This window comes from Oreochromis niloticus, linkage group LG19, assembly GCF_001858045.2.
Source record: "Oreochromis niloticus isolate F11D_XX linkage group LG19, O_niloticus_UMD_NMBU, whole genome shotgun sequence".
NCBI lineage: Eukaryota > Metazoa > Chordata > Actinopteri > Cichliformes > Cichlidae > Oreochromis > Oreochromis niloticus.
Genome location: NC_031983.2, coordinates 15,372,937 through 15,397,645, shown reverse-complemented (window position 1 = coordinate 15,397,645; position 24,709 = coordinate 15,372,937). Strand labels below are relative to the sequence as shown.

General features: G+C 39.0%; 1 protein-coding gene and 2 long non-coding RNA genes across 3 annotated transcripts; 1 reads left to right on the top strand and 2 right to left on the bottom strand.

Annotated features, from left to right (window-relative positions):
• The first annotated feature begins 4,883 nt into the window (after positions 1-4,883).
• Positions 4,884-8,253, top strand: LOC100702776 (platelet-activating factor receptor). Its single transcript, XM_005465154.4, has 2 exons — positions 4,884-5,040; positions 6,629-8,253. Exon 2 carries the CDS (start codon positions 6,635-6,637, stop codon positions 7,826-7,828), a length of 1,194 nt encoding a protein of 397 aa, XP_005465211.1. The 5' UTR covers positions 4,884-5,040; positions 6,629-6,634; the 3' UTR covers positions 7,829-8,253.
• A 7,695-nt stretch (positions 8,254-15,948) lies between these two features.
• LOC109195849 (uncharacterized) lies at positions 15,949-17,921 on the bottom strand. Its single transcript, XR_002057328.1, has 2 exons — positions 17,881-17,921; positions 15,949-17,543 (listed from the first exon to the last, which is right to left on the bottom strand). It is a non-coding gene; the product is annotated as an uncharacterized LOC109195849 (long non-coding RNA).
• Positions 17,922-18,915: 994 nt separating this feature from the next.
• On the bottom strand, positions 18,916-20,371 carry LOC112843037 (uncharacterized). The gene is made up of 2 exons (XR_003215129.1): positions 19,948-20,371; positions 18,916-19,643 (listed from the first exon to the last, which is right to left on the bottom strand). It is a non-coding gene; the product is annotated as an uncharacterized LOC112843037 (long non-coding RNA).
• Between the last annotated feature and the right edge of the window lie 4,338 nt (positions 20,372-24,709).

Genomic DNA, 24,709 nt, shown 5'->3' with positions numbered 1-24,709 from the left:
GGACGAGAGGAGCCTCACACAGGCTGCGCCCTCCTTTATTTAAAACCGACCTTTGAGTGCATAGATCTTACAGGTGGAAAGTAGCCGTAGCTGGCAGCATTCCTACTCTTTGTCTTTGCACACCTGGATCTTGACATGCAGGATTCCTTAGACTGACCTGTGCAGTAGTGCAGAACATCAGGGATCACCTGCATGAATCTGTGTTGGACTCCTTTTGATTTTTCTTGGCTGTTTAAAGGCCGTGCAGAGAACACTATTTGAGAAAAGGAATCAGGGCCTGCAGGTAAGGGACAGTGTAAAGTCTATGAAATAATTTGTTAACTTTTGTAGGACATGGACATGAACCATGCCACACCCAACATTTACCTCCTAAGCTAGTGTGCACATGCAATGTGTACAATATATGCATGAATTAGGAGACACAAAAGTCAAATACAGTAAAAACAAAGAAAGGCACACACTGCTGTGTACTGAAGTGCCATAAAACAAGAGGCAGCAGATTATTCATGACAGTTGGAGTTTAAAATGATCCGAAACGGGGGTCCAGGTTCATAAGGAATTCCACATGTCGACGCTCCGAACAGAAATGACGATTTCCATTATGGCACCCATAGATGCTGCACACGTCACTGAGATTTATACAAAAAGCTTTAAGAGGAAGCTCACTGCACACCTGGGGAGCCAAATTGTGCAAACATTTGTATTATATTTTTATGCTATTGAATATAATAAAATGACCAAAACTAAACACTGTCGTTGTGTGACCTTATTGACTTATTGTCCATAATTCGAATTGCTCATCTTTATAAGGGGCCTAATTTTTGCGGATGGTGCTTTGGACCAAGAAATAAAACAATAACTGAGAAGAAATGCAGTTAGCACCATCATCTCACAGCAAGAACCTTGGGGACTAGTCCGAAGACATCCACATTTCAGCAATATTTGGCCTTAAATTGGCAACAGGTGTGAATGCTAGCATGGATGGCTGTCTCTCTGTGTTAGCTATGTGAAAGCCTGGCGACCTGTCCAGGGTGTACCCCGCCTCTCACCCTATAACAGCTGGGATCCAACTTACCACAACCCTATACTGGATGGATGGATGGATGGATGGATGGATGGAGAAATCATATTATCATCTAGTTCACCTTTGCAACCTTAGTCACCTTTTTGACTCGTTTCTCTAATCTTAGATGGGAATCTAAAATAATAAACGGATATTAAACCTCTGAATCCTGTTCCATCCATTGTCCATTAATCTTTAGATTTGACTTACTGGCTTAGTTTGAGAACTGAGCTCTGGAAGAAAAGCAAACTGACACCATTTTCTTATTGTTGAGCATGTTTTCAAACCATGCGCTGCCATGGACTGTAAATGATGGAGGCATCTTTCAAACCCAGTAAAAAAAATAAAGAAAGATGGTATATGTATTTTACTGGACTCCATTGTCCCAGTGCACTGTTACTGACAATAGTGCACTGTGACTGTGGAGTCGATCTCTGCAGGACAAAGCCTTCAATATCACATTCGCATAAATGCAACTCAGAGCTGTCACTTAACCCAGCCTGCATCATGTGTTTGGACTCTGAGAAGAAATCAGAGGCCCCATAGCAAACCAACACAGGCAAGGGGACAAGAAGAAACTGAACATACTAAAAGGACCTCACTGGCTATTGTATAAAATATATTCAAGATCATCACTTATCCGGGACCACACTTTGAACCAAACCACATCTCATATAAGCTGCTCTCCGTTTCATGACCGAGACAAATCTCAGTGACTTACTGTGGAATCTTTTTGAATCCACACCCAAACCATGAGCAACAAGTTGCATGTGAAAAGATTTTTACAGTTTATACCCTGCAATGGCACAGCATGTCTGGCAGTCATGAAGGGCACAACCACCAAAAAGCTCTGCTGTCTTGTTCCACTGCCAAGCCATAATTACAGCAATAAGGTTGGAGAGGCTCGTTAACCTTAATCTAGGAATTATACTGTGGCACCAGGGAAAGGAGGACGTGTTGTGTTGTGTGCTTGTACATAGGACCTGGAATTAGACATTTACCACAGAGGGGGGCTGTTGCTGCTTTGAACTACACCGAGTGAGAGTTGTGGTTCATGCAGTTCACAGAGCGCCGTATAGAGCCTGCTTGAAACACTTACCTACTGTGCACTGTTTGAGATGGAGGGAAAGTCCTTTTGTTAGTCTCTACCTCCATCGTGTGGTTTAAATGTAGTATTGCTCACTTATCTTAGCCGCTCCAAAGAAAGCACTGTGAACGCTGCACTGTATTATATAAACAGGACTGTACAAGAGTCTTGAAGCACTCCTAATTTATTTAAATTTTGCTTCCAACAAGCCAGACTTCTTTGCAATTTCTTAAAGTAGCCTTGAGCAATAATTCTCCAGGCTTTTCTTTGGAAATTGCCAGCTTTCTTACCCCTTTTAAGTCCGTTCTTTGCTAATAAAAAGGCAGTTCACTAAAGAGAAGAAGTGTTGTTTCTACACATAACAGACAACTTAGCAAAAAACTATTTTAGCAGCCAGTCACAAATACATAAATTGTTACCATTTCTTTTGTTGAATATATGCACGAACAAGGTGATTCAATAAAGGCAACCAAGGAGAAACAGCTGTGGTATACCAAATTAGACAAGAACTGTAATGAAAATGGTTATTCCAATTTTGAAACTTTTAGCTCAAATTGTCATCAATATGTACAGAAGAGGTCAGCAGTGAGTGTTTGCAGCCATCTGTAAAACACGGTGGAGACTTTGTCATGGATTGGGTCTGCATTTATGCCAGTGGTGCTGTGGATCGTGTCAAATCTGATGGAATTATGAACCCAAAAAAGTACAATCACAGGTCACCAGCTTTGTTTTCCCACCATGATAATGATCCCAAACACACTGCCAATGCAGTAAAGGGCATACCTGGATTGAAAAAGAAAACAAAGGAAAACTATGAGTCATGGATTGATCTCCCCAGAGCGTGGGCCTCAACATTATCGAAGCAGTGTGGGATCATTAGCTCATCATATAGACGTGTAGCCTATAGAGTGTAGACAGACACAGCAGGATGACAGGGGATGACAGGGACCATAAATGATGATAACTAGATGTACAACAACCCATAAGATTAACAAGACTACAAACCGTCTATAAATAGAACATAATAAATACCAAAGGAAATCTACGAGCATGTTAATATGCAAAGGCTCTAAACCAAACTGTGATCTTGAAAGCTAAGAAGAATCGCCAAAACCATAGAAGAACACAAAGCCTTCAGTATAAGATTGAGGGACCCTGAGGGATTGACACAGAAAACAAGTAAACCACTCAAAAACCTAAAGGGACTCTGGTTTTATCTTGGGACAAATGAAAGATGTTCTTGTGACGCTCTTTATACTGCAAGAAACTTGAGTCTTTAATGAACAGAATCCAGATTAGTAAGAAAGAGACTTTTTTCAGATATTTCAAATAAAATCCATAATTTTCACTTATTTATGTGTAAACTACAATTTCGCTGATTGTCATCAATAACAAAAATAGTTACTAAAGGTTGATTAGTCATTTTATTATTTTTTAATTGTTTATTCTGAAATGCTAAAGATAAAATGAATGGCTATAGATGGAGGAATGTGGTTGGTGTTGTCAACTGAGACAATGTGCTGTATCCTTTCTGCTTTCCCACTTTTAACATTATGCTGACATGATTTCTCAGTTTTAATATTCTGAAACGCACACATGGAGAACTTCTTTTGACTGCTCCCTTATTTGTGACAAGTACTCACTGCGCTTGTGACACAACCTCCCCCTGGGGTTTGCATTTCCCCTGTGAATCAGGAACTTTAAGCATGTTAGTGGCTTTAAAAGCCACTGTAAAACTTATCTGTAAAACTATCTGTACACTGTGTTCAGCCTAGGGAGATTGCCCAATTCTTGCTATTGCAATAGATGTCACAACTGCAGTAAGAAAACCAAGTAACCGTTGCACTCCTGTAGGTTTGTGCTTATTTATATGATGCAGAAAAGATGGCACAGTGACACAGGACCTGCTCCTACTCTGGTTCCCATTTTATTTTAGGGTAATTTAAAAAATTTGCAGCATTTAAAAAAAAAAAAAAAAATTCAACTTAAATCTCTGAATAGTGTTAGTGACTTTTCATACACAGACTAACAATTATAACCCCCAATTCTTGTCTCATATCAGCATGTGCCAGTCATTCTTCTTTTCAGGACCAGTTTTCCTGTGTAAGAAGCTGATCTCTTTACTTGGTAACATCATTTCTTTCATGGTGGTGCTTTAAAAAAATTCTATGAATTGCCAAAAAGTTAGTAAAATGTTGCAGCTGTTGGGATTAAATAATTTGCAGTGCCTCAATAATGCTATGCTTTTTATTAATAAGTGTTATAAAGTTATATAGTGTAGTATTAAGTGGACACAGCCCTGAAAAATAAAGGCATGAGACCATGTGTGCTTGGGGAGTAGAAAGCTGCAGACTCTCACTCACGCTTGCCTGCGAAAAATGTAGAAAAGAGGGGACCATGTCTAGTGGGAAGTTACTGAGACACTGTTGTTTAGACAAGAATGAGAGAGCTTCTATAATAAAACTGTTAGGGGCACACCACCATTTTGAGATCCGCGGCAGCGTGTCACGCAGGACGCATTTCCTTTCTAGAAGTAATAAAGTGTTAAATGGTCTACTGAGCAGTGTTTTGTCTTCCGTCGGATGCCTCTGAGGAATCAAAAGAACTCGGTGAAGTGTTGATATTAACACAGCCTAGTAGGCGTTTCTCTTCATGTTATTCTCAGGCGCATGAAATTGGGTAGGTGAATATTTCGTATCTTACAGGTCTTTCCTAAGAAGACAGAAGTGACACCTCCTCCATCTAGACCCGAGAGAGAAACTCCCACTCACACAGTCAGACACATAAATGTCCTCGCTGTCAGAGAAGTCGTGCTGTTGCTGAACTGAAACGCTTTATTCAAAGTGTTTTTATATACAGAAGGAGATTAAACAACAGAAAAAGCAGTCAGGTAAGTGTACGGTAACTCTGTCATTTGTTTTTTTATATGGCAAAGAGAGGGAGATAAGATTAAGCCTATTTTAAGGTGTGAAGCTGATGTAGTGGCTGCAGTGTCTTACACTTAAATAATCATTAGAGTGATTAATTGGTGTCAGGACTGACATTAGACGAGGATAATCCCCCCCCCCAAAAAATTATTTGAAATTAGCAAAACTAAATAAAGTTACCAAAGCAAAAATTATGAGACGTGTCACTCAGTAACTTAGTAGGGCCAGCATGTCGGCATGTGCGCTGATGTGGTGAGTGAAATGTTGATACTTTATGGTTTAATCAAATGATGAAATGTTTATGTTTATGCTGTGCTTCCTTTATCAGTTTCTTAGCTTGATATTTGTATAGCATGTACCAAAGGTTGACTAACATCTAAAAAAGCAATCAATTATATTTGATATTATCAACAGTTGAAACCAATTTTGCTTCCTTAGAACGGTTTGTGGTACAACTGCTGATCTAAAAAGATTTTTTGCCTGCTCAAGACTGCAAATATGTTGCAAACCTCTTGCAAATATGTTGCAAACCTCTTGCAAACTGCAGAAGGCTATTTGGTCATTGCTTGTTCAGAAGAGACTATTAAACAGGTTCAAACGTGTCTTAGCTGTCACAGTCAGGTCAGCACTGAAATATCTAAACAGATCTGTGTAAGACAGACATATGTTTCTACAAACCTGGAAGGACGTGAAAGAAAAATGTATGGCATTAGTTACATCTTTTCACACAGGTTGATTTCACAAACTGGGATTGTTTAGCAGCACTAATGCGTCAGTTAAATAAACAACTTCTCAAAACTCATTTACTAGACTTAGATTTCTTTATTGTAAGTGGGAGGTGTGTTTGTTTTCCATGGTGTAGTAGTTAACACATTCACCCCAACAAGGAAAAGTAACTGCACAGGCAGATTCTGCTTAAGTGTCTGTAGGTGTTTAGAGTTTGCACCAACATTCGGTAGCAGATTGTTTATAGCAGGTTATAGTCTAATAACCGCATGTTGCTCAAACCACTTGCATACTTTTTTAGTTCAGTTGTTTTAATGAATTCAGGTCAAGTGATAAAAATCAGTATAACCTTGGTTTCAGCTTTTCAACTTCTCTTTTGTAACCATTTTATCTTCAGTGGGAACCTGTGGCTGTTTTAAAAGCAAAAGGGGGAGGAACACAACATTAGGCAGGTGGTCATAATGTTATGCATAATCGGTGTATACATTAATACATCTGAAATTAATTAAATGGATCAAAAGGTGTTAAAAGTGACACAATATTTGACTGGTAAATACATTTTTACAAACAAAAACTGAAAGACAACTTAGTCCTTGGAATAGGAAAAATGCTGTACTTTCTTTTTTTAATTTAACCTATTGTAGTCATTTACTGTTGCTTTTATTTATTTGTTACTTTTATTTATTTTACCTGCCTTCAATGAAAGGACAACAAAGGCTTTTCCCTCCATTCCTACCTTTGTCATCTGCATCAAAACTCTGAGTAAAGCTCTGATCATCTGTCACAGGACATTGTACTGATGATAATGTATTTTGTCTCCCACAGACAAAGATGACTCAATCAGTTACTATGACAACAATGAGTAGTGTGGAGTCCACAACCATTATTTCCACTGAGTTCCTGGACTCCCCGCCTCGTTATGTGTTCATCCCGGTTTTCTACATCATCTTCTTCATCCTGGGCTTCATCTCTAACCTCTACGTGCTGTTTGTCCTGCGCTGCCTTCATCAAGCCAAGGCCATGGGAGAAATCCACATCTACATGATCAACTTGACCATCGCTGATCTTCTGTTTGTGTGTGCTCTTCCCTTTTGGATTGACTACTATATCCGTGAGGGAGACTGGGTTTATGGAGACGTCATGTGCCGGGTGACAGGCACCTTCTTTTTCATCAACACCTACGGCACCATCCTCTTCCTTGCAGCCATCAGCATCAACAGATGCTGGGCATTGACTCGGCCTCTGGACGCAGCCTCGTCGGACCACAGAATTCGTGGAATCATTGCCTGTGTTTTTATCTGGGCGTTTATTGTGGCGATGTCTGTTCCTGTTTTGGTGAGTCCAGGGATCAACGAGCACCGTAAAAACAACATGAAGATCCTTCACTGCTTTGAGGGATACCAGAACGAAAGTAAAGAGAAAAAGAAAACATTGGCTGTCACTCATTTTTTAATAATTGGATTGTTTTTTATTGTCTTTTTACTCATTGTGATATGCAATATTCTTATTGCTCGAATTTTAATTTGCAAAAACTCTCCTCAGTCGGAAATTCAGTCTTCAAGAACACAGTCTAAAATGCCCAATTTAACGTCCACGTTTAAACGACCCACAGGGGTAAAACGGAGGGCTCTCCAGATGTTGCTGGCAGTGGTGGGAGTGTTTGTTCTGTGTTTCCTGCCACACCACATAGTTCAAGGCCCCTGGACTCTGGCAGTGCTGGAGATCGTGAATTACAGCAAGACCACTCGTAAGTTGCTGAGCGACGCTCATCAGATCACCCTGGTTCTTATGGGCCTCAACTGCATTTTGGATCCTGTAGTGTATTATTTTGCCACAGGGAAGTTTAGAGGACTCATCAAGACCCACATTACAAAATTAATCACATTCACCCAACCTCACTTAAACCAGCCTGCATCACCTGTTTGGACTCTAGGAGGAAATCAGAGGTCTCATAGGAAACCCACAAAGGCCGGGAGGCAGGATCAAACTCCTCACACTGAAAGGAGCTCAGTAGTCATTACGTAAAGTATTTTAAAAAATCTCACTTATCCTGCATTTTGAACCAAACCACGTCTCAGATAAGATGAGATAAATCTAAATGTCTAACTGTGGAATATTTTTGAATCCCCAATTACAATATTACAGTGGAAACACTACACGTTTAAAGGTTAATTAACACAGTAGAGCCCTATTCTGAAAAACTGTCATTGAGGTAACACGTCTGTGAAGCTGGATTTAGGAAATAATTGTTTAAAGTGTTTAGAGCATGTTTATGGGTTGTTTGGTTGCTGCTTAGCTCTGATCACCTGATTAGAGGATGATTCTCACCCGAAACCCTGGCTGATTGGGACCCACACCCATTTTCACACCTTGGCTCAGGTGATCAGAGGATCACCAGGGGGTCCTTTTGTCCCTCTTTGGGGGATACTCCCGCTGGGTTTAAATCTGGGACTCTCCACCATTTGACCTTAGAACTGAAGAAGCTTCTCGGATGAGAGGTGAAACGTCTTCAAGCAACTTAAAGAAGTCCAGACGCTTTTCTTTGCAAGATATCACCCTGGGTCAACACACCTGAATCAAATGATTAGTTCATTACCAGGCCTCTGGAGAACTTCAAGACATGTTAAGGAGGTAATTTAGCCATTTGAATCAGCTGTGTTGGATCAAGGACACATCTAAAACCTGCAGGACACCAGTCCTTGAGGCCTGGAGTTGCCCACCCCTGGTCTAAGGGGATCACAGTTGTACTTCCCCTGGCTGCAGCAGTGAGTTTGATGATAATAAACCAAGGAGGTACCAAGGAGGTACTGTCTACTTTCACTCTGTCATTTTAGCAGTAAGTGGGTATTGATTGTTAGCTAGCTGTTGGAAGCGCAGATGTGCGCTACATGCAATAAATACTTTATTATGCAATAAAATGGTCCTTTTCTCAATTACATCCAAACAGTTTACAACATAAGAGGTTACTATATGTGCTCACTCCACAAACATAACTAATGTTCCTCTGTGTTGTTCTCATCCGCAACCAACCAACCCAGTGACGTCATGTGGTTTACTGGTACAAGATGGCGTTAAACATGTTTTAAAACTTTAACTTTAAACACTTATTTCTTAAATCCAGCTTCATAGAGAGAGTTACATCTGGGACAGTTGTTTAGAGTAGTGCTCCATGGAACTGGTCTAAATTTACACATGTAGTTTTTCATGTCCACATTAAAGATTGTAGAGGCCCGTTAACCCTAATCTAGTGAGAGCGGTGGCTCACGTAGTTCACACTGCGCTGTATAGAGCCTGCTTGAAATACTCCCCTACTGTGCTTTTATTAGTCTCTGCCTCCATCATGTGGTGTAAATGCAGTATTGCTCATTTGTCTCAGCGATTGCAAAGAAAGCAGTGTGATCTTCAGACGGTAACATCTTTTTCAAGATGTGGGATCAGTTTTGAATGCCCTACAAGAAACCTGGAAAACTGAAGATTACTTACAGAGTATTCAAGGTGTATTGAAGAATAAATGTGGTATTGTAAAATATTAACTTTTACTGTTGTTAGAATTATTGCCTTTTATACTGTATTTTCATGCATATTTGCACATGCTTTTTCCGTCATTCTTCACCATTTCTTGCCTTTCAGCTGGTTAGTGTTTTTTTTTTCTTTCGTATTTTCTCATCACTGAGGATCTTCATGTCATGGTCACCCACTTGTCAAACCTTTTTTTTTTTTAAATGAATGGACTTCTTTTCTCACCTTTTCACATTTGCAGGGTTCCCGCTGAAATTTACATGATTTTTTGATTTCTTATGTTATACTGGAAATATGTTAAGTTCTTGTGTTGTTATTATTACTAGGGTTTAGTTGAGTTTTAGTCTAGTTTATGTTTCACTTATGTTTCCATGTTTGTGAGTATTTTCCTGTCTTCTGTGTTAGTCTGTCTTCTCCTCTTTAACACTTAGTTATGCTCGTGCTTGTGCTCCATATATGTTCTCATGTGTCTCCCCAGTCTGTCTTGGGTTTCTTGTCTGCGTGTTTCATGTTGTCAAGCTTGTGTTATCATGTCTATGTCTCTCCATGTTTCCTGTTTTATTTTGAAAGTCTTGTTTCCATGTTCAGTGTGTTCAGTTTTGCTTCCCCTGTGGCATCATGTTTGTGTCAGCTGTGTTTCCCCAAGTGTTGCTACTTCCCTCATTACCCTTCTGTGTATTTAAGCCCTCTGTTTGTTGTTGTTCAGCATCAGGTTGTCTGCTTATCTCGCCTCATGGCTATGGATTTTTCATGTTTTCTCAAATCTCCTTTTTCCTGCTTTGGTTCAGGTTCATGTTTTGGTTTCCTCACGTGGTAGTTTTGCATGCTCCTGTTTGGATTCATGTTCACGTTTATGTCACAGTTTTCTTGTTTCGTTCTAGCTGTTCCCAGTTTAGGTCATCATTTAGTCTTTGCCTCAGTTTGCCTTTGCCTTTGTTTTGCTATCAGCCTAAATAAACAGCTTGCTTTTTGTTAACCTAATCCTGCCCTGTGTCAAACACACCGGCCATCCCGGCCGTGACATTTTGTAAATAAAAACATGAAATCAAATTTGATCAGACGATCTCTGCTTTTGTTAATCTCTTGCATTCTGATTGAATGGCTACAGTGATAGCACATAATGATAACTGAGGGCCAGTTGAGTAAGTATAGCAATATTAAATATGATGATGTCAACCATGGTGGCAGGAGCAATACAAAGATACTGCTCTGATACTTCAGAAAAACGTGAATCTACACAGTGATGGTGGCAATGGGTAAATTTCTGTATTTTGCCATATCAGTTTTATAGTGTCCAAACATAAAGTGAAGGCAGGGAGACTAAAAATCAGGTGTAGGAGTGTTACAGATCTGCCACAAATACCTGTCTACATCTTTGGTGTGTTATATTAGGAGCAATGAAAATGTGCTAATGATAATAAACTGCACATCAATCAAATCTCTGTTTAAACTAGATGATTAACTGTTATCATTCTGGCTAATAGATTGAATTATGACTCACTGATGAGACAAAGTTGTTAAATTAGATGCCTGACAGCTTGTAAATTAATGAAATGTATGATGCAAAAGTTACTGTCCTGAGGTGCTGTGTGAAGCAGGCAGAGTTAAGACCCAAATACAGAACTTAAAGGCAGCTTTATTGTTGGACTCATTGGAGTATAAATGCTTGCATAATAATTCATTATATCTCAAGCAAAATCATTAATTTTCACTTATTTATGTGTAAACTACAATTTCAATGATTGTCATCAATAAAGTAAGTATTAACTAAGGGTTTATTATTCATTTTAGTATGTATTGATTGTGGTTATTCTGAAATGCTAAAGATAAAATGAATGGTTGTAGATGGAGGAATGTGGTTGGTGTTGACAAATGAGAAGATGTACTGTATTTTTTGTACTTTCCCACTTTTAACATTATGCTGACATCATACATATTTTAGTATTATCATCTCATATTTAATATTCTGAAACACAAACATGGAGAACTTCTTCTGACTGGTCCCTTATTCACAAGTACCCTTGCCCCGGGTTTGCATTCCCCCTGTGATCCAGGAATTTAAAGCATGTTAGTGGCATTAAAAGCCACTGTGAAACTTTACTAAATAAATGTCTTGATGCATGCTCAATCATCCAGGTAAGGAAATCCCTGAAAAAGTTGATTCCGCTCATCTGAACATAGCTGGGTTCAGCATAGGGAGATTGTCCAATTCTTGCCATTGCAATAGACGTCACCACTGCAAAAAGAAAACCAAGTAACTGTTGCACTCTTTCTGTAGGTTTATGCTTATTTATATGATGCAGAAATGATGCCATAGCGACACAGGACCTGCGCCTTTTCCAGTTTCCATTTTATTGTAGGGTAATTTGAAAAATTTGCAGCATTTTTAGAAAATTAAATTCAACTTAACGTATTTTCCGCACTATAAGGCACACTTAAAATCCTTTAATTTTCTCAAAAAATCAACAGTGCGCCTTATGTATGAATTCTGGTTGTGCTTACTGACCTTGAACCGATTTCATGTGGTACAGGGCGCTCAAAAATCTGCCAAAAAATGTTTCAGTAGGACTACAGTAGGCTTCAGTAGGTCTACGAAGCCGCACTGCTTGATGGATTGTCGGAGCGTTACTGCTACCCTAGTCAGAAGCCTCGCGGAGTAATCTGGGTCCAAAACTTACGGTGGCCCTGAGAGGCCAAACGGATTACGGTGGCCCTGAGAGGCCAAACGGACTGCAACTTCAGAAAACACTTGCAAAAAGAAAAATGCTGCAAAAAGAAAAACACCTGCAAAAAGAAAAACACTTGCAAAAAGAAAAACACTTGCAAAAAGAAAAACACCTGCAAAAAGAAAAACACTTGCAAAAAGAAAAACACCTGCAAAAAGAAAAACACTTGCAAAAAGAAAAATGAAACTAAAGTCATCTCACTTTGGTAATGTAAATATAATATGGTCAATATTAAAGTTATTATATTAATCATTATTAGTTATTACAGCAGTGAGTTTGAACTCCGTGTCAAATACTGAGCTTCAGTAAAGATTTAAGTTGCATTTATTTATATTTCCTATCACCTTAAATCTTCACTCAAAGACAAGTATCTTTGACAGTGTATATATAGATGTATTATATATAAGAGACAAATATTGTTCTTTTAATATGTTGGAATTACTAAATTTGGCTCAGTGCTTACATATATGTATAAAATGAAAATGTACGAGCTGTGATAACTGTTTCTGATAGAATGAAGAGTAGACTGATATATTAAATATTCCTTTATTGGGTGAGAAAATCAGACCATGTCATAACTGCTTTAAGTCATACAGAATAGATATCAGAGCCTTAAACAGGCTGACTTCTGCTAAATGGGTCAAACTGGGCAGAAAGTATACAAACACATAACATCCTTATAGAATATGATGTAACACTATAGATCAACTTACCTCAGAATATATAAAGCATATAAACAATTACAGCAATATGATGCAACAAACACAGCAGTACTACTAATCCAAAATACTCAAAGCTTCATAGAACTGAAACAAACATTTATTTTTAGCTCCATTCTGCTGCTGATACATACTTTAGGTTTCTGAATATTAAACTTGTTGCTGCCTTTCATAGTGTGTAACTTGAAGGCCCTGAGTACTTTCTCCCACACTGAAAACACTGGAATGATCAAATTATTTGAACATTACCTAATAAGACTGATTCAGGACAGACAATTAGTTATGTTAAACTTTCCTAGCAGTCCTTCACAAACAGGGAACAGTCTGTCTATTCTCTCCATCTGTCAGCTGCTGCTGGCTCTTCCTCCTCCTCTTCCTCACACTCTGCTGAGTTTGTCCTGGTGGATCATCAGGGGTGCAAAGCCTCACAGATGATGTGCAGCAGTGGGTCCCTCAGTCTGTCCTCACTCTGGACACTTGCAGTTGTCACACATGGAAATCAAATGTGTGATAAGCTGCAGGATTCAAACACAAGTGTAACTTATAAATACATGTTCATACTTTTATTCCACAATCAGAGAGAAAGAAACAGAGAGAGAGTGCAGGACAGACAGACAGGTGACAGTCTCAGGTGTATACACTGCTACAAAACAGCACAAGAGAAGGAGGATTTAGTGTTCGTGTTATTACGAGTGCTAAACAAGAAGAGTTCCCAGATGGTCCAGTGGACACATGTGTGACTCCTGTGATTAAAGCATCTTTCTTTCAGCTTAACGAGTGAACCGTCAGCTCGTTCAAACACACGTTAAAGTCCGTTTGGCTCGACACCACCGAACAGAGGCAGCAATATAACATAGCTAACATGAACAGTGCAGTGAATCCTGCTTGTGCCGTCATATTCAGGACTGCAAACCGAGCAGCATCACTGACTTTCAGCTTGTTGTGTTTGTGGATATATGACTGACTTTAATTATCCACAAAATCATCAGATTCTCTGTAAGATTAAGGTCAACTATCGAACGGCGTATAAAGTAAAGGCTTTAAAACAAAGTAAAAGCTGAAAGTACAAACATCGCTAATGTCACATAACTTTGCCGGCATGTGGCCAACAGTAATGTTTTAATGTTCTTCATTATTAAACATTTGCACATAAATAAGTGACGTGATATTCAGAACTTACTAAGAGAAAGTTTACTCTTTGGCCGCCCCGGTTCCACTTCTTTGAAGTGTCTCCCAGTCCCAGTACACTTGTTAGCATGTTTTGGTTCGTGCAACTGGTCCGTCGGGTTATTGTCTCCCCAGAAACATTTCCGTTGTGTCTTGTGTGCTTTTGCAGCGTTTTTCTTTTTGCAGCGTTTTTCTTTTTTCAAGCATTTTTCTTTTTGCAAGTGTTTTCTGAAGTTGCAGTCCGTTTGGCCTCTCAGGGCCACCGTAGGATTTAAGTTTTTGCCAAGAATTTAGCTTTTTCCTGTGGCTGATCCGAGTGAAATGTTAAGATGGTGGGGCACATATGCTGCGGCCCCGTGTCCTCCCCTTTGGATTGTTGTTTTGTGATTTGATTCTAACAACTAAAAACATGACATTTAACTTAATTGGATAGGCTATATCGAATATATTTGAAACCAACAATAACACCCACACGTACCCGGGTATCTTTGAAAACGGAGATTTTTCTATGCGTTTGCACCTTTCGTCCACACGTAAACGGCGTTTTCGGTCACTGAAAACGGAGATTTTTAAAAACGCCTGCCAGGGTGGATATTTCCGAAAACTCCGTTTTTGCATTTACGTGTGGACGAGAAAAACGGAGAAAACGCAGCGTCAAAGGTGTGCGCCTTTTTTGACGTCACACTGTGCGCCACGTTATTGTTTCGGTGAAATGAATTTCTACAATACTGTTAATTGTACTCTCTGCAGTGTTTAAATGCTTACATATACACACACAGTTACTGTCCCTCCACACATAGGACTCGGTTCTGCTTCTATGCCCCATCTTTGTTTACTATTTCCTACCGAGGCTTCTAGACTTCTGATTGGCCAACATTTCTACATGGTTAGGAATATATCGCCACCTGTTGCGTTGGCATGTTCCTAGCAGCGTTTTCCTTCATTTCTGCGTTTACGTGTGGACGGGATTATTTTTTAAAACGAAAACGGAAAATCTCCGTTTTCAAAAATACCCGTGTACGTGTGGACGTAGCCGAAGAATAAAATGAAATAACCATCCAGATCTTTACCAACAACATAAAATCTATCTTAATTGGAGGGCATAATTCAAATAAATTAGAAAAATTAAGTAAGAATAAAATAAGACCTCTCAATATAGCCAATATTTACTAAACTAAAAAGGGTTATAGTAATTTTAAAACCCCCCGCAAATACCTGTTTATCGCGGTTTCATGGAAACTCAAATTAACAGAGACTGTACTTCATCTCAGAGGTAGGTTAATAAATTGGATTTAACTTAACCACAATACTGTAACATGGGTTCTTTATAAACTTGAGTACAACTTGAAGGTGGTAGCAAGATGCGCTGCGTGGATGTTTCCGGGGGAGTTCTCTGCCGAGTGCTGTGTGAGCCTGCAGTGGACGGAGGCAATGAGGGGGTGAGACGTGAAACCTGTCATTTATCTTGTGCCTTTTCCAGCGGATTCTTCCGCTGCCGTAGTAAATCTTGTCCATATTCAGTTTGTGGGTAATCTCCCCCTCTTGCCCCAGCGTATGGTTTTACCGTCGTTGTTGCTAACGACAACGCATAACAGCAGTCGCTTGTCCGTCCGGAGTGTGGTTATATTAAATATAAGCGAAAGAGTATGGGGCGCCGTTTGGAAATTAATACTACAGTGACCATAAAAACGATGAAAAAATATTGCCGTAATATGAAACGATAGACTTTTTCATATCGTCATCCGATATGTGTCGTTGTATCGAACAGCCCTATTTTGAACTCTCCTCGTCCTTTTAGTGCGCAGTCACCTTTGTTATATAGCAAGGTATTTAAAATGAATAAATAAATATCCCGTTCATTTCAATACGCATGATCTGAGCATGCGCGGAATGACACTGACCGCTTCTTTGATGCTTTGATCTACTCAAAGGAGAGACTGTGACGTAGCAGTCGACGTCACCATCTCTGCCACATGAATCCATAAATACAGGTGCTTTAACACAGTTTACTTACCTTCGTGCGGCTTCAGAAACAGCGAGTCGTTTTTGCAAAGCGAGTTGTCTTTGACAAAGATAATACTTTTACATTCATACAATTCATACAAAGTTTTTTTCTTTTGACACTGTGCTTTTATACTGTTAAAGAAATGTCAGAGGAAACATTAAATAATTCACCTACGGACAGAGATAATACAGAGGAATCACATCAACTGCGAGAGAGAGCGCTTCTCATTGTAAAGCTGGCCAAGGCTAACAGTAAGATGTGTCAATTAGAGAAAGAGAACAGGACTCTCAGGGAAACTATACATAATCTTGAGATCCAAGTGGCAAATCAAAACGCAACTGAACGTGAGACTTCCTTCGCAGAACCATATCGTGACGAGGCTCACACTAGTGGTCGGTGCCGTTGTGCTGCCAGATGCCATGAGTCTCTGCAGCAGTTGCACAGAACGTTTGAGTCAATCGAGAGAAGAATAGGTCAGTGTGAAGGGTTTCTCGTGGAGCAGAACAGAATGATTATCACTAAGCTGGACAACATTGAAAGGGGGGTAAATGAACTAAAGGAAGAGAATGCGAAAATCAGGAGTGCTTTAAACAACCTTGTGATCAAAGCGGAAGTATCACAGCGTTTAATAATTACACGTGCAGCTGAACATGAGGAACATAACACTCCTGTCACAGAACCACCTCCTGATGAGGCTCAGACTAGTAGTTGGTGGCGTGCTGGTGCCAAACTCGCACTTAAAGTAGGTCTAGGTCTTGTCACAGCAGCCGTTGTTGTTCCTGCAGCTTGCTGGGCCGTCTCAAATATTTTCAGCTGAAGTGAATGTCCGTCCTCTGTGGGATTATCCTTATTATCCATTCCAGCCCTACTGTAATTGTGGATGTCGACCGGGTGCCTTTTGAAAACAGTAATAATGTTTTCCAGCCACGGTCCACAACCTGTCATAACTATACTGTGCTCTCCTTTATGTTCAATTTTATTTTGCCCTCATCTCCCAACCAGTCATGACAGAAGACTGCCCCTCCCTGAGCCTGGTTCTGTCACAGGTTTCTTCCTGTTAAAGGGAGTTTTTCCTGTCCACCGTTGCCTTGTGCTTGCTCATAGGGGATCACTTGATTGTTGGGGTTGAATTTTTGGATTGAATTTAATTGGCTTAAACTGAAAAACAAAAATTCAAGTGAGGGGTTCTGATAGTAGAGAGCACAAAATTTGTTAATTGGATTTTTTTATTTGTAGTTTTTGTAGTGCTCCCTACTACAAAAACTACAAATAGAACCAATGCAGTTAGCAGCAAATCAAAATAAAGAAAAATAATATTTAAAAAAAAATCCACTACTGCTCTGTGTGTTTACTTCAATGAAGACTTGTATGTTTTGTGATAGAAAAATATAAATTGTCCAAAATATTTGAGAGTTTTTAAATTAGCACTGCATGAGTTTAACTGTGGCACAGACGGCTGTCGGCCTGGTGAGTGAGAGTTCAACCTCCAAACTGAACCCAGTGTGTTACTCACAGAATCACAGATTTACTCACATTTACTGATTGTTCTGTAGGGTCTTTACAATTTTCAGCCCCTTCAGGTGACTGTTGTCTTCTGACTCCATCTTTAGGGTTTAGTTAGATTAAATATTTAACCATTTAATTCAAGAATGAAAGACACATTTATCACAAAGGCACTCTTATAATGTAGATTAAATGTGTGTTGACATAACATCTAGATGTATGATTAGAAAGAGAGAAATGCTGTAATGACATGAGCAAAGTGCAGTATTCCAAGATGGCATCAGAGTTTTAACACCTTTTATACTCATGTTTTTTTAATTATGTTAAGTGTAAAACATCAAAGATAATGACATTGATTCATCTGTTTATGTTATTATCACAATAATAACAACATAAAATTATTATGGTGACATTTTTTCTGTGCTGTATTAAGGTTACCAGAGTCAGCTGGGGATTCATGAACATCATCAGTGATGTTTCTCCACAGCGGGCTCATCAGTACCTGGTGACAAAAGGTCAATCCAGCTCTGACTTGAGGCTGTTCAAGAATCTGCGCCACTTGATCTGGTTCCACCTCTACCACAGGCAGAGAAACACAGGGTGAGATCTCCTCCTGCCAGTCATCACGCTATAACTGTGTCCAGGTGTTAAATTCGTCCATGTGATTCAGCAACACTGTAAAATAATATTCATTTCTTTGGTAAGAAGTGTGTGTTTCTGTTCTTAAATTGATCATCACCAGCCTGGACTCTTTGTTGGCCAGACAAAATCAGGAACGAAATCATTGGTTTTCACAACTGGGTCCAGTTCCACCTGCAAAGGATATAAGGCCAGGGAGCATGATTTGGTAAGTATAACATTTCACCAGACAGAAGAGTTTCATTTCCTTTGATTTCAGTATTCTCAGCCGGTCGGCCTCATGTGTGCCTGATCACAAGTCGGTCCACTTCATACATGCACAGTAGCGCAGGCAAATAGTTGCTCACACGCTCACTGTGGCCATTATTGAGCTCGCGTTTGGTGGAGACGAGTTGGGCTTCGATTCAGATTCACAAGGTCCCGAATCGATCGATTCGATCAGTGAGAGGATGGACAGACTTTCACTTCTTGAAAGATCAGATCCAAAATCAGTTATGCATTAAGAAATGTATTTATTTGAATATTTTGTGACATTGTTATATGTGTTGCATTAGTTTAAAAGTTTTTTGTTATTAATAAATTGACTACAACAAACACTAACTGTCACTGAACTCATTTTATTTTCAGGTATTTTTAACATGTATGAACATAATGCTAACTTTGGACAATTTTACATGGATATTTATTTGATGGCAATAAAGTAAATAACAACAACAATTGAACAAGAATATTTCTAATAAGCCAACAATATTTAAAGAAGGAAAAACAATATCAGTTGTTTATACAGGATTAACCTGAGTGACCTGTTCCTGGACCGTTTTTTTTTTTAACAACTGTAATAGATTACAGGAAGTCTCTGGCTGTGTTGCTGAATCTGCTGATGCAGGATCAGACATGGATGGATGAGGTGCTGCAACTGAGACCTGCCGTTTGTCTTTTCTGGTCGGCGAGTGGAGAATCACACACAGTGGTCTGCAAAGAGAGCTTCAGGATGCTTCCTCCCACTGTCCACTGCATCGTCCATCCACAGGGTTTGCAGGGCTAGCTCAATCCATGGCTGCCACACCACTAACATGTTTTCAGAAATATGCAAGCAGGAGATGGTGGATGCTATATTACTACTAGTACAATACTTTTAACTTTGTAGCAGACAACACTTTGATAAAATGCTATGAAAAAAAGAAACCAACAGATTAGATTCTAAAAGTTTCAAAGAGATTTAATTTATATATTTTATATAATAAAGTAAATGTACGAATGACCGGCAATAATTCAGTCACTGAAATTATCCATGAAATTAGCTAATTAATTCCTAAAAGTGTGTAGATTAAAGAAAATTATTTTACCTGGATACGATTGTCTCTGATGAGCCTGAGGTACAAAGCATGCTGGTGATGACGATAAAGTTTTCAAAGACTGATTGAATAATCAAAGAGACATTTATAAAGCGCAGTCTACAACAGACATACTTACTGTGTGAAAGGGAGAAGAGAAACATGCTGTGTTGTTGCAATTCTCTTTTGCATGAGCCACACCGGAAACGCTCTGTGCAGAATAAATAGCTGAGAAAAAAAACCCATCAAAGTTGAGGTAAGTGGTTACTGTTCATCACAACTAAACAGTATCATGTTTTTGTTTTTTGTTTTATCTGATATTAGTTTGTAAGGATCAAATTTCTCTTTGGGTAAAAATCAAAAGGCCTCTAAAGGCCTCGTAAGGTCGGTTCTAAAAAGCAAGTCAGTCCCTGAAGCTTATTTGTCCCACAGATGCTAATTCAGTGACAGCTCAAGTCTGTGGGCATGTGTAAGGAAAGTTTTGGGACTGGACCCCTGTCTGATCCTAAAAACTAACTTTGTTGTTACTTACAGCAATATTGAGGAAACATTTAACAGTTGGAGGTTAATCATGGAACAGGAAGAAGTTCAAAGGGAAAATCCCTGCCACGCTTTCGGTCATGCTTCGATCCGACATAGTCATTCAACCGGTCCATGCTATATCGCTCCTCTCGACCCGGAGTGGTATAACGTGCTGTAGAAAAGTTTGATCGATTTGCTCTCTCTCTCTCTCTCTCGCTCTCTCTCTCTCTTTTAAAAAGTTGTAAATTCTCCGGGGGTTTTTTCTTATACGCTTATGGTATCCGACAGAGGGAGTTGAAGCATCCCGAGCTCTCGGAGGTAATTGACCGGGATGAAGCGATCCTATTGTCGGTCGTCTGACTCCTTCTTGACCCGTGGTGTGCGTAAAACAAGGCCGTTTCCCTTAATCTCAGGGTAATTTTCTTTTAGGGTTCTGTTTTCTGTCTATTGAGCATTTCTGCTAATGTGAAGACCTGCTTCCTTGTTGTAAAAGTACATCTCAAAAATGAAGAAAAGCTCTTTACCTCACTTAACTTTGGTCTGAGAAGGAGTGGCTGCACAAAACCAAAATACCTCATCAGGGGTGAAATTGTTTAATAAAATTATTTGGGACACTAAATAGGACCGATACCTGAATATGTGTGCTGTGTTTTTTGTTTTTGTTTTCTTTTTTACTCAGGGTTATATTGAGTTGAGTCGGCGGCGTGTGCATGTATGAAATTCTTTGCACGGACATCGATACTTTGCTAGGTTACAAGCAATAGGATAATCAGATAATCTTAAAGGTTCAAATCTCGTGCGATGACAAAGCTCATTTATTATGTCTGTAATAAGGTTATTATAAGAAAGTAAAATAAATCTAAATCCAGTATTGTAAAAAAGAAAGAAATAGCCCTCAGTCTTCCGATGTTCCCTCTAAGCTGCGCGCGTGCGCAATTGCGCACTGCTGGCACGGTCTCTACGCACAAAAAATCTGCGTTGCGCACAAAAAAAATCTAACCTGAATTGAAATAAAAATTAAAACTTTAACAATTCTGTTTTGCAGTGTTAGCCAGTAAGTGACTGGCTGCTCCCGTATGGGATTAGAACGATGCCACCTTATCCCATAATCCAGCCAATCACTCGATTCACATTCGTATATACCGAGCTAATCAACGTCGTTGACAGGCTATGACAGCCTCCTTAGTCCTTATGTGCCAACACCGGTGTTTTAGCTAGAAAAACAGCGTGGCTGATGAGGAGTGAAGCCACGTTAATGACAACGTGTACAACCATTGGAGATGTGAGCAGGACAGACGGAACAATTGACGGAAAAAAAAGTGGACTTTATACCAGTTTTTAAATTGTGTTGATAGGCCACGTAAAACCAGAGTTATGATAAAAAAAATATATGCAATGTTTGGTTTTCTTCCTGAATACTATCGTTGTTTATATTTACTCCGGGAAGAAACCGTACAAACGGCGTTTTATAAGGAAAACGCTCGAAACGGCGGTGTTTTGAGATGTGAGATATTCGCGACGTTTAGCGCAAATCTTGTGTAGTTAGTGTGTAGTGTAGTCAATAGTTTTGTTGTGTGTGTCAGAACAATGAGGCGGCTGCTGAATGTTACAGGTGTTACAGGAGTGATACATCTCCTGTTGTCAGGCCTGCAGGTATCAGGCTGTTATTCTCCTTTATCTCATAGTGGACAGAAATTATTTTTTGGAGTGGCACAAATAGTTTGTGTGGCATCAGATTTGATGCAGAACAGCTGATTGTTCTGTAAATAGTTTGAAATGTTTGTTTAAAAAAAATGCCTTGGCTGTATTTTTAGGTAAACAGCTGCAAAAAACTTTGTTGTTTGCATAACTCAGTTACTTTTTTTTGAAGAAGTAACTATATAATTAATTGCCCAACATTGGTCTTTATATACTATATTTTGCAGAGAGAGAGAGTTACAGGACTCTCTCCCAGACCACAGACTCATACTCATAATACAAGTCAGAGTTTTATATTTTAAAAAGAAAGAAAGTTGTGTTTTCAAAATTGGAGTTCAAGTTATTTTTACTTCCAGTAGTGTTAACATACTACACAGGTCATGAACAAGACTTTTTTACATTTTCATTGTAAGTGGGCTAAAGCAGTTAATTAAAAGTAGTCTAAATGCTGTAATTTGATTATTTTAATAAACCATGTAACTTGGATGGATTAGATGCTGGAGTGACCACAGTGCACATGTCTGCTGTTGCTCACAGTGGTCCAAGAGATCGCTCAGGGAGTTTGTGTGTTCGCTCAGACACATGAAAAATTAGAGGGAACATTGGTTGTGTATCATATTTTTTTAAAAGTAACTAAGTAAGAAAGTAACTAATTACTTTTGAAAATAAGCAATCAGTAAAGTAATGGGATTACTTTCTTGGAGAAGTAATCAGTAATTAGTAAATAATTACTATTTTCAAGTAACTTGACCAACACAGGGTATTACCGTATGAAGTGGCAGATGTTAAGGAAACTGTTCAGCTACATGTCCAGTAGGTGGTTCAGAAGACTGTCAGCATCCACTAATTCACCACAGTCAGTCTTTTGAATTACCTCTGCATCAGCTGAAGGAGTTAGTTTATTTAGTTTTTTGGTTATGTCACAGAATAAAAAGGCCCACATTTTGGAAGGATTTAAGCCCATAAATAAACAGCAGAAATATCCATGTATAGAAAACATTTTTCTATTAGAAAAACTTCTAATAATGTATAGATACATATCAATACTCAATAACTCATTGTTCCACTTACAATAGCTGTAAGTGCAGCTTACCATGACTTGAGTGTTATCTCATACATCAACCACGGTAAAGCGTGTTATAGACGAGCCAGCCCACCGTGACCATTTCATGCTTTGTCTCTTTCAAAGTGTGAAATATACAAGCATGCAAAAATTGCAGTAAGCTGTGGTTACAGCAGAGGGAGACATTTTATTTCAAGCCAAAGTGAAAATAATCACAGGAAAGCATTTAAAAATGAAATTATTAACACATTTACAATGAAATATACATCAGCTGCCTAGCACTGCTCTGCTCACTACTGTGATATGGAGTTGCACACAAGTGTTTCTGTTTGCAACACTTTGCAAGATGTTGAAAGAGATGGAAGGAAAGATCTTACTTTAAACTAAATAATCACAATAAATAATAAACAAGGGCAGCAAATACATTGGCATCTCTATATATTTGTGCTTTTACTGATGTATATTCTTCTGTATATTTCTACTGTAAAACCTCCATAACATGTAGCATTGGGCTAAAAGCACCAAAGAATACATTCTCAATAATAAATATTAGGATCTAGGATAAAATTACTGTATTTAAATGCATTTAACACTAAGACTCTTGCAGCTCAGTATTTGGGGGAATTCCTGCACGTAGGCCTCACACATATGCAACAAGCACAAGCACAGCCACACAACTGACACACTTACCAGGTCTTTGTAGGTGTTGCCTTGACCCAGAGTGCTCTGTGTCATATGTATCCTCTATTATTAACATTCAGCAAAGTCTGCCTCTCCAGAGATATGCACTTCTAGTACTTGTCAAGATTCTTTTTAAGAGAATGGCAGAAAATCAGCAGCCGGCTACTGATGGACGGTAATTATCTGTTAACTATTTGATTGATCTTTCTGTCAAATACATTATGGACTTATCAAATTAAGTTCCAATTAAAATTGGAAATGTATTATTTGTCTTTCTAACTTTTCTATGCTGTGGTGTGCTGGGGGAGCAGCACAGCAAAGAAGGACTCATCCAGGCTGGAAAAACTGATCAGGAAGGCTGGCTCTGTGGTCGGCATGAAGCTGGACACTCTGGTGACAGTGGCAGAGAAAAGGACACTAAAAACTAAAAAGAATTGCTGGACATTATGGACAATGCTGGGCATCCTCTGCACACAGCCATAAACAACCAGAGGAGTCTGTTCAGTGACAGGTTGCTTCTCCCAAAGTCAAGAACCAACAGACTTAAAAACTCATTTGTCCCACACGCCATCAGACTGTTTAACTCCTCTCTGGAGGGGAGAGGGAGGGGAAACAGGAGGACAAAGGACGGGGGGACAACTAAGCTGTAGTGCCTTTTCACTGTGCAATACTTTTTGTTAATATCCAACGGTGCAATAGACTTGAAATGTGCAATTCCCTTGTATTCTTATTCCTATTTATTCTATTTATCCCTTTTGTATACTCTTTATTTATATATGTCTCTGTATTTATATATGTGTATATATGGTATTCTGCTCACATTCTGTAACTTCTGTCGGTGTTGTGCTATTGGAAACCGAATTTCCCAGAGGAACCCACCCAAGGGATTAATAAAGTTTTATCTAATCTAATCTAATCTAATGTAATGTCAGACCCAAGAGCAGTGTACCAGGGTCAGAAACAGCAGATGTCTCAATTTCTCTTTTCTTTAGAAAGTAGCGCATTACCAGGGATCCCGAGTTTCATCAGTACCACAGCCTTTAGTAAATGTGTAAGTTTCATCCCTTCCATAATGCAGTGCTCAATAGGTGTCATTTCTGGATAATTAACTTCTCTAAGTTTAGTTCATACAGCTATACTAACTTATCTATCCCATGCCTTAACTGGGGTTCCTAGTGTCAATAAGAGTCACGTCTGCACCCTTTATCTATTAAACTTTTCCTAAACATTCAATATTATTCTAATGTCAGAGTGTTAATAATGAATATGTTTTTAATGATTTCCTGTCTAATGGGTACATGTGGTCTAACTGCTATTAATTATGTTCTTT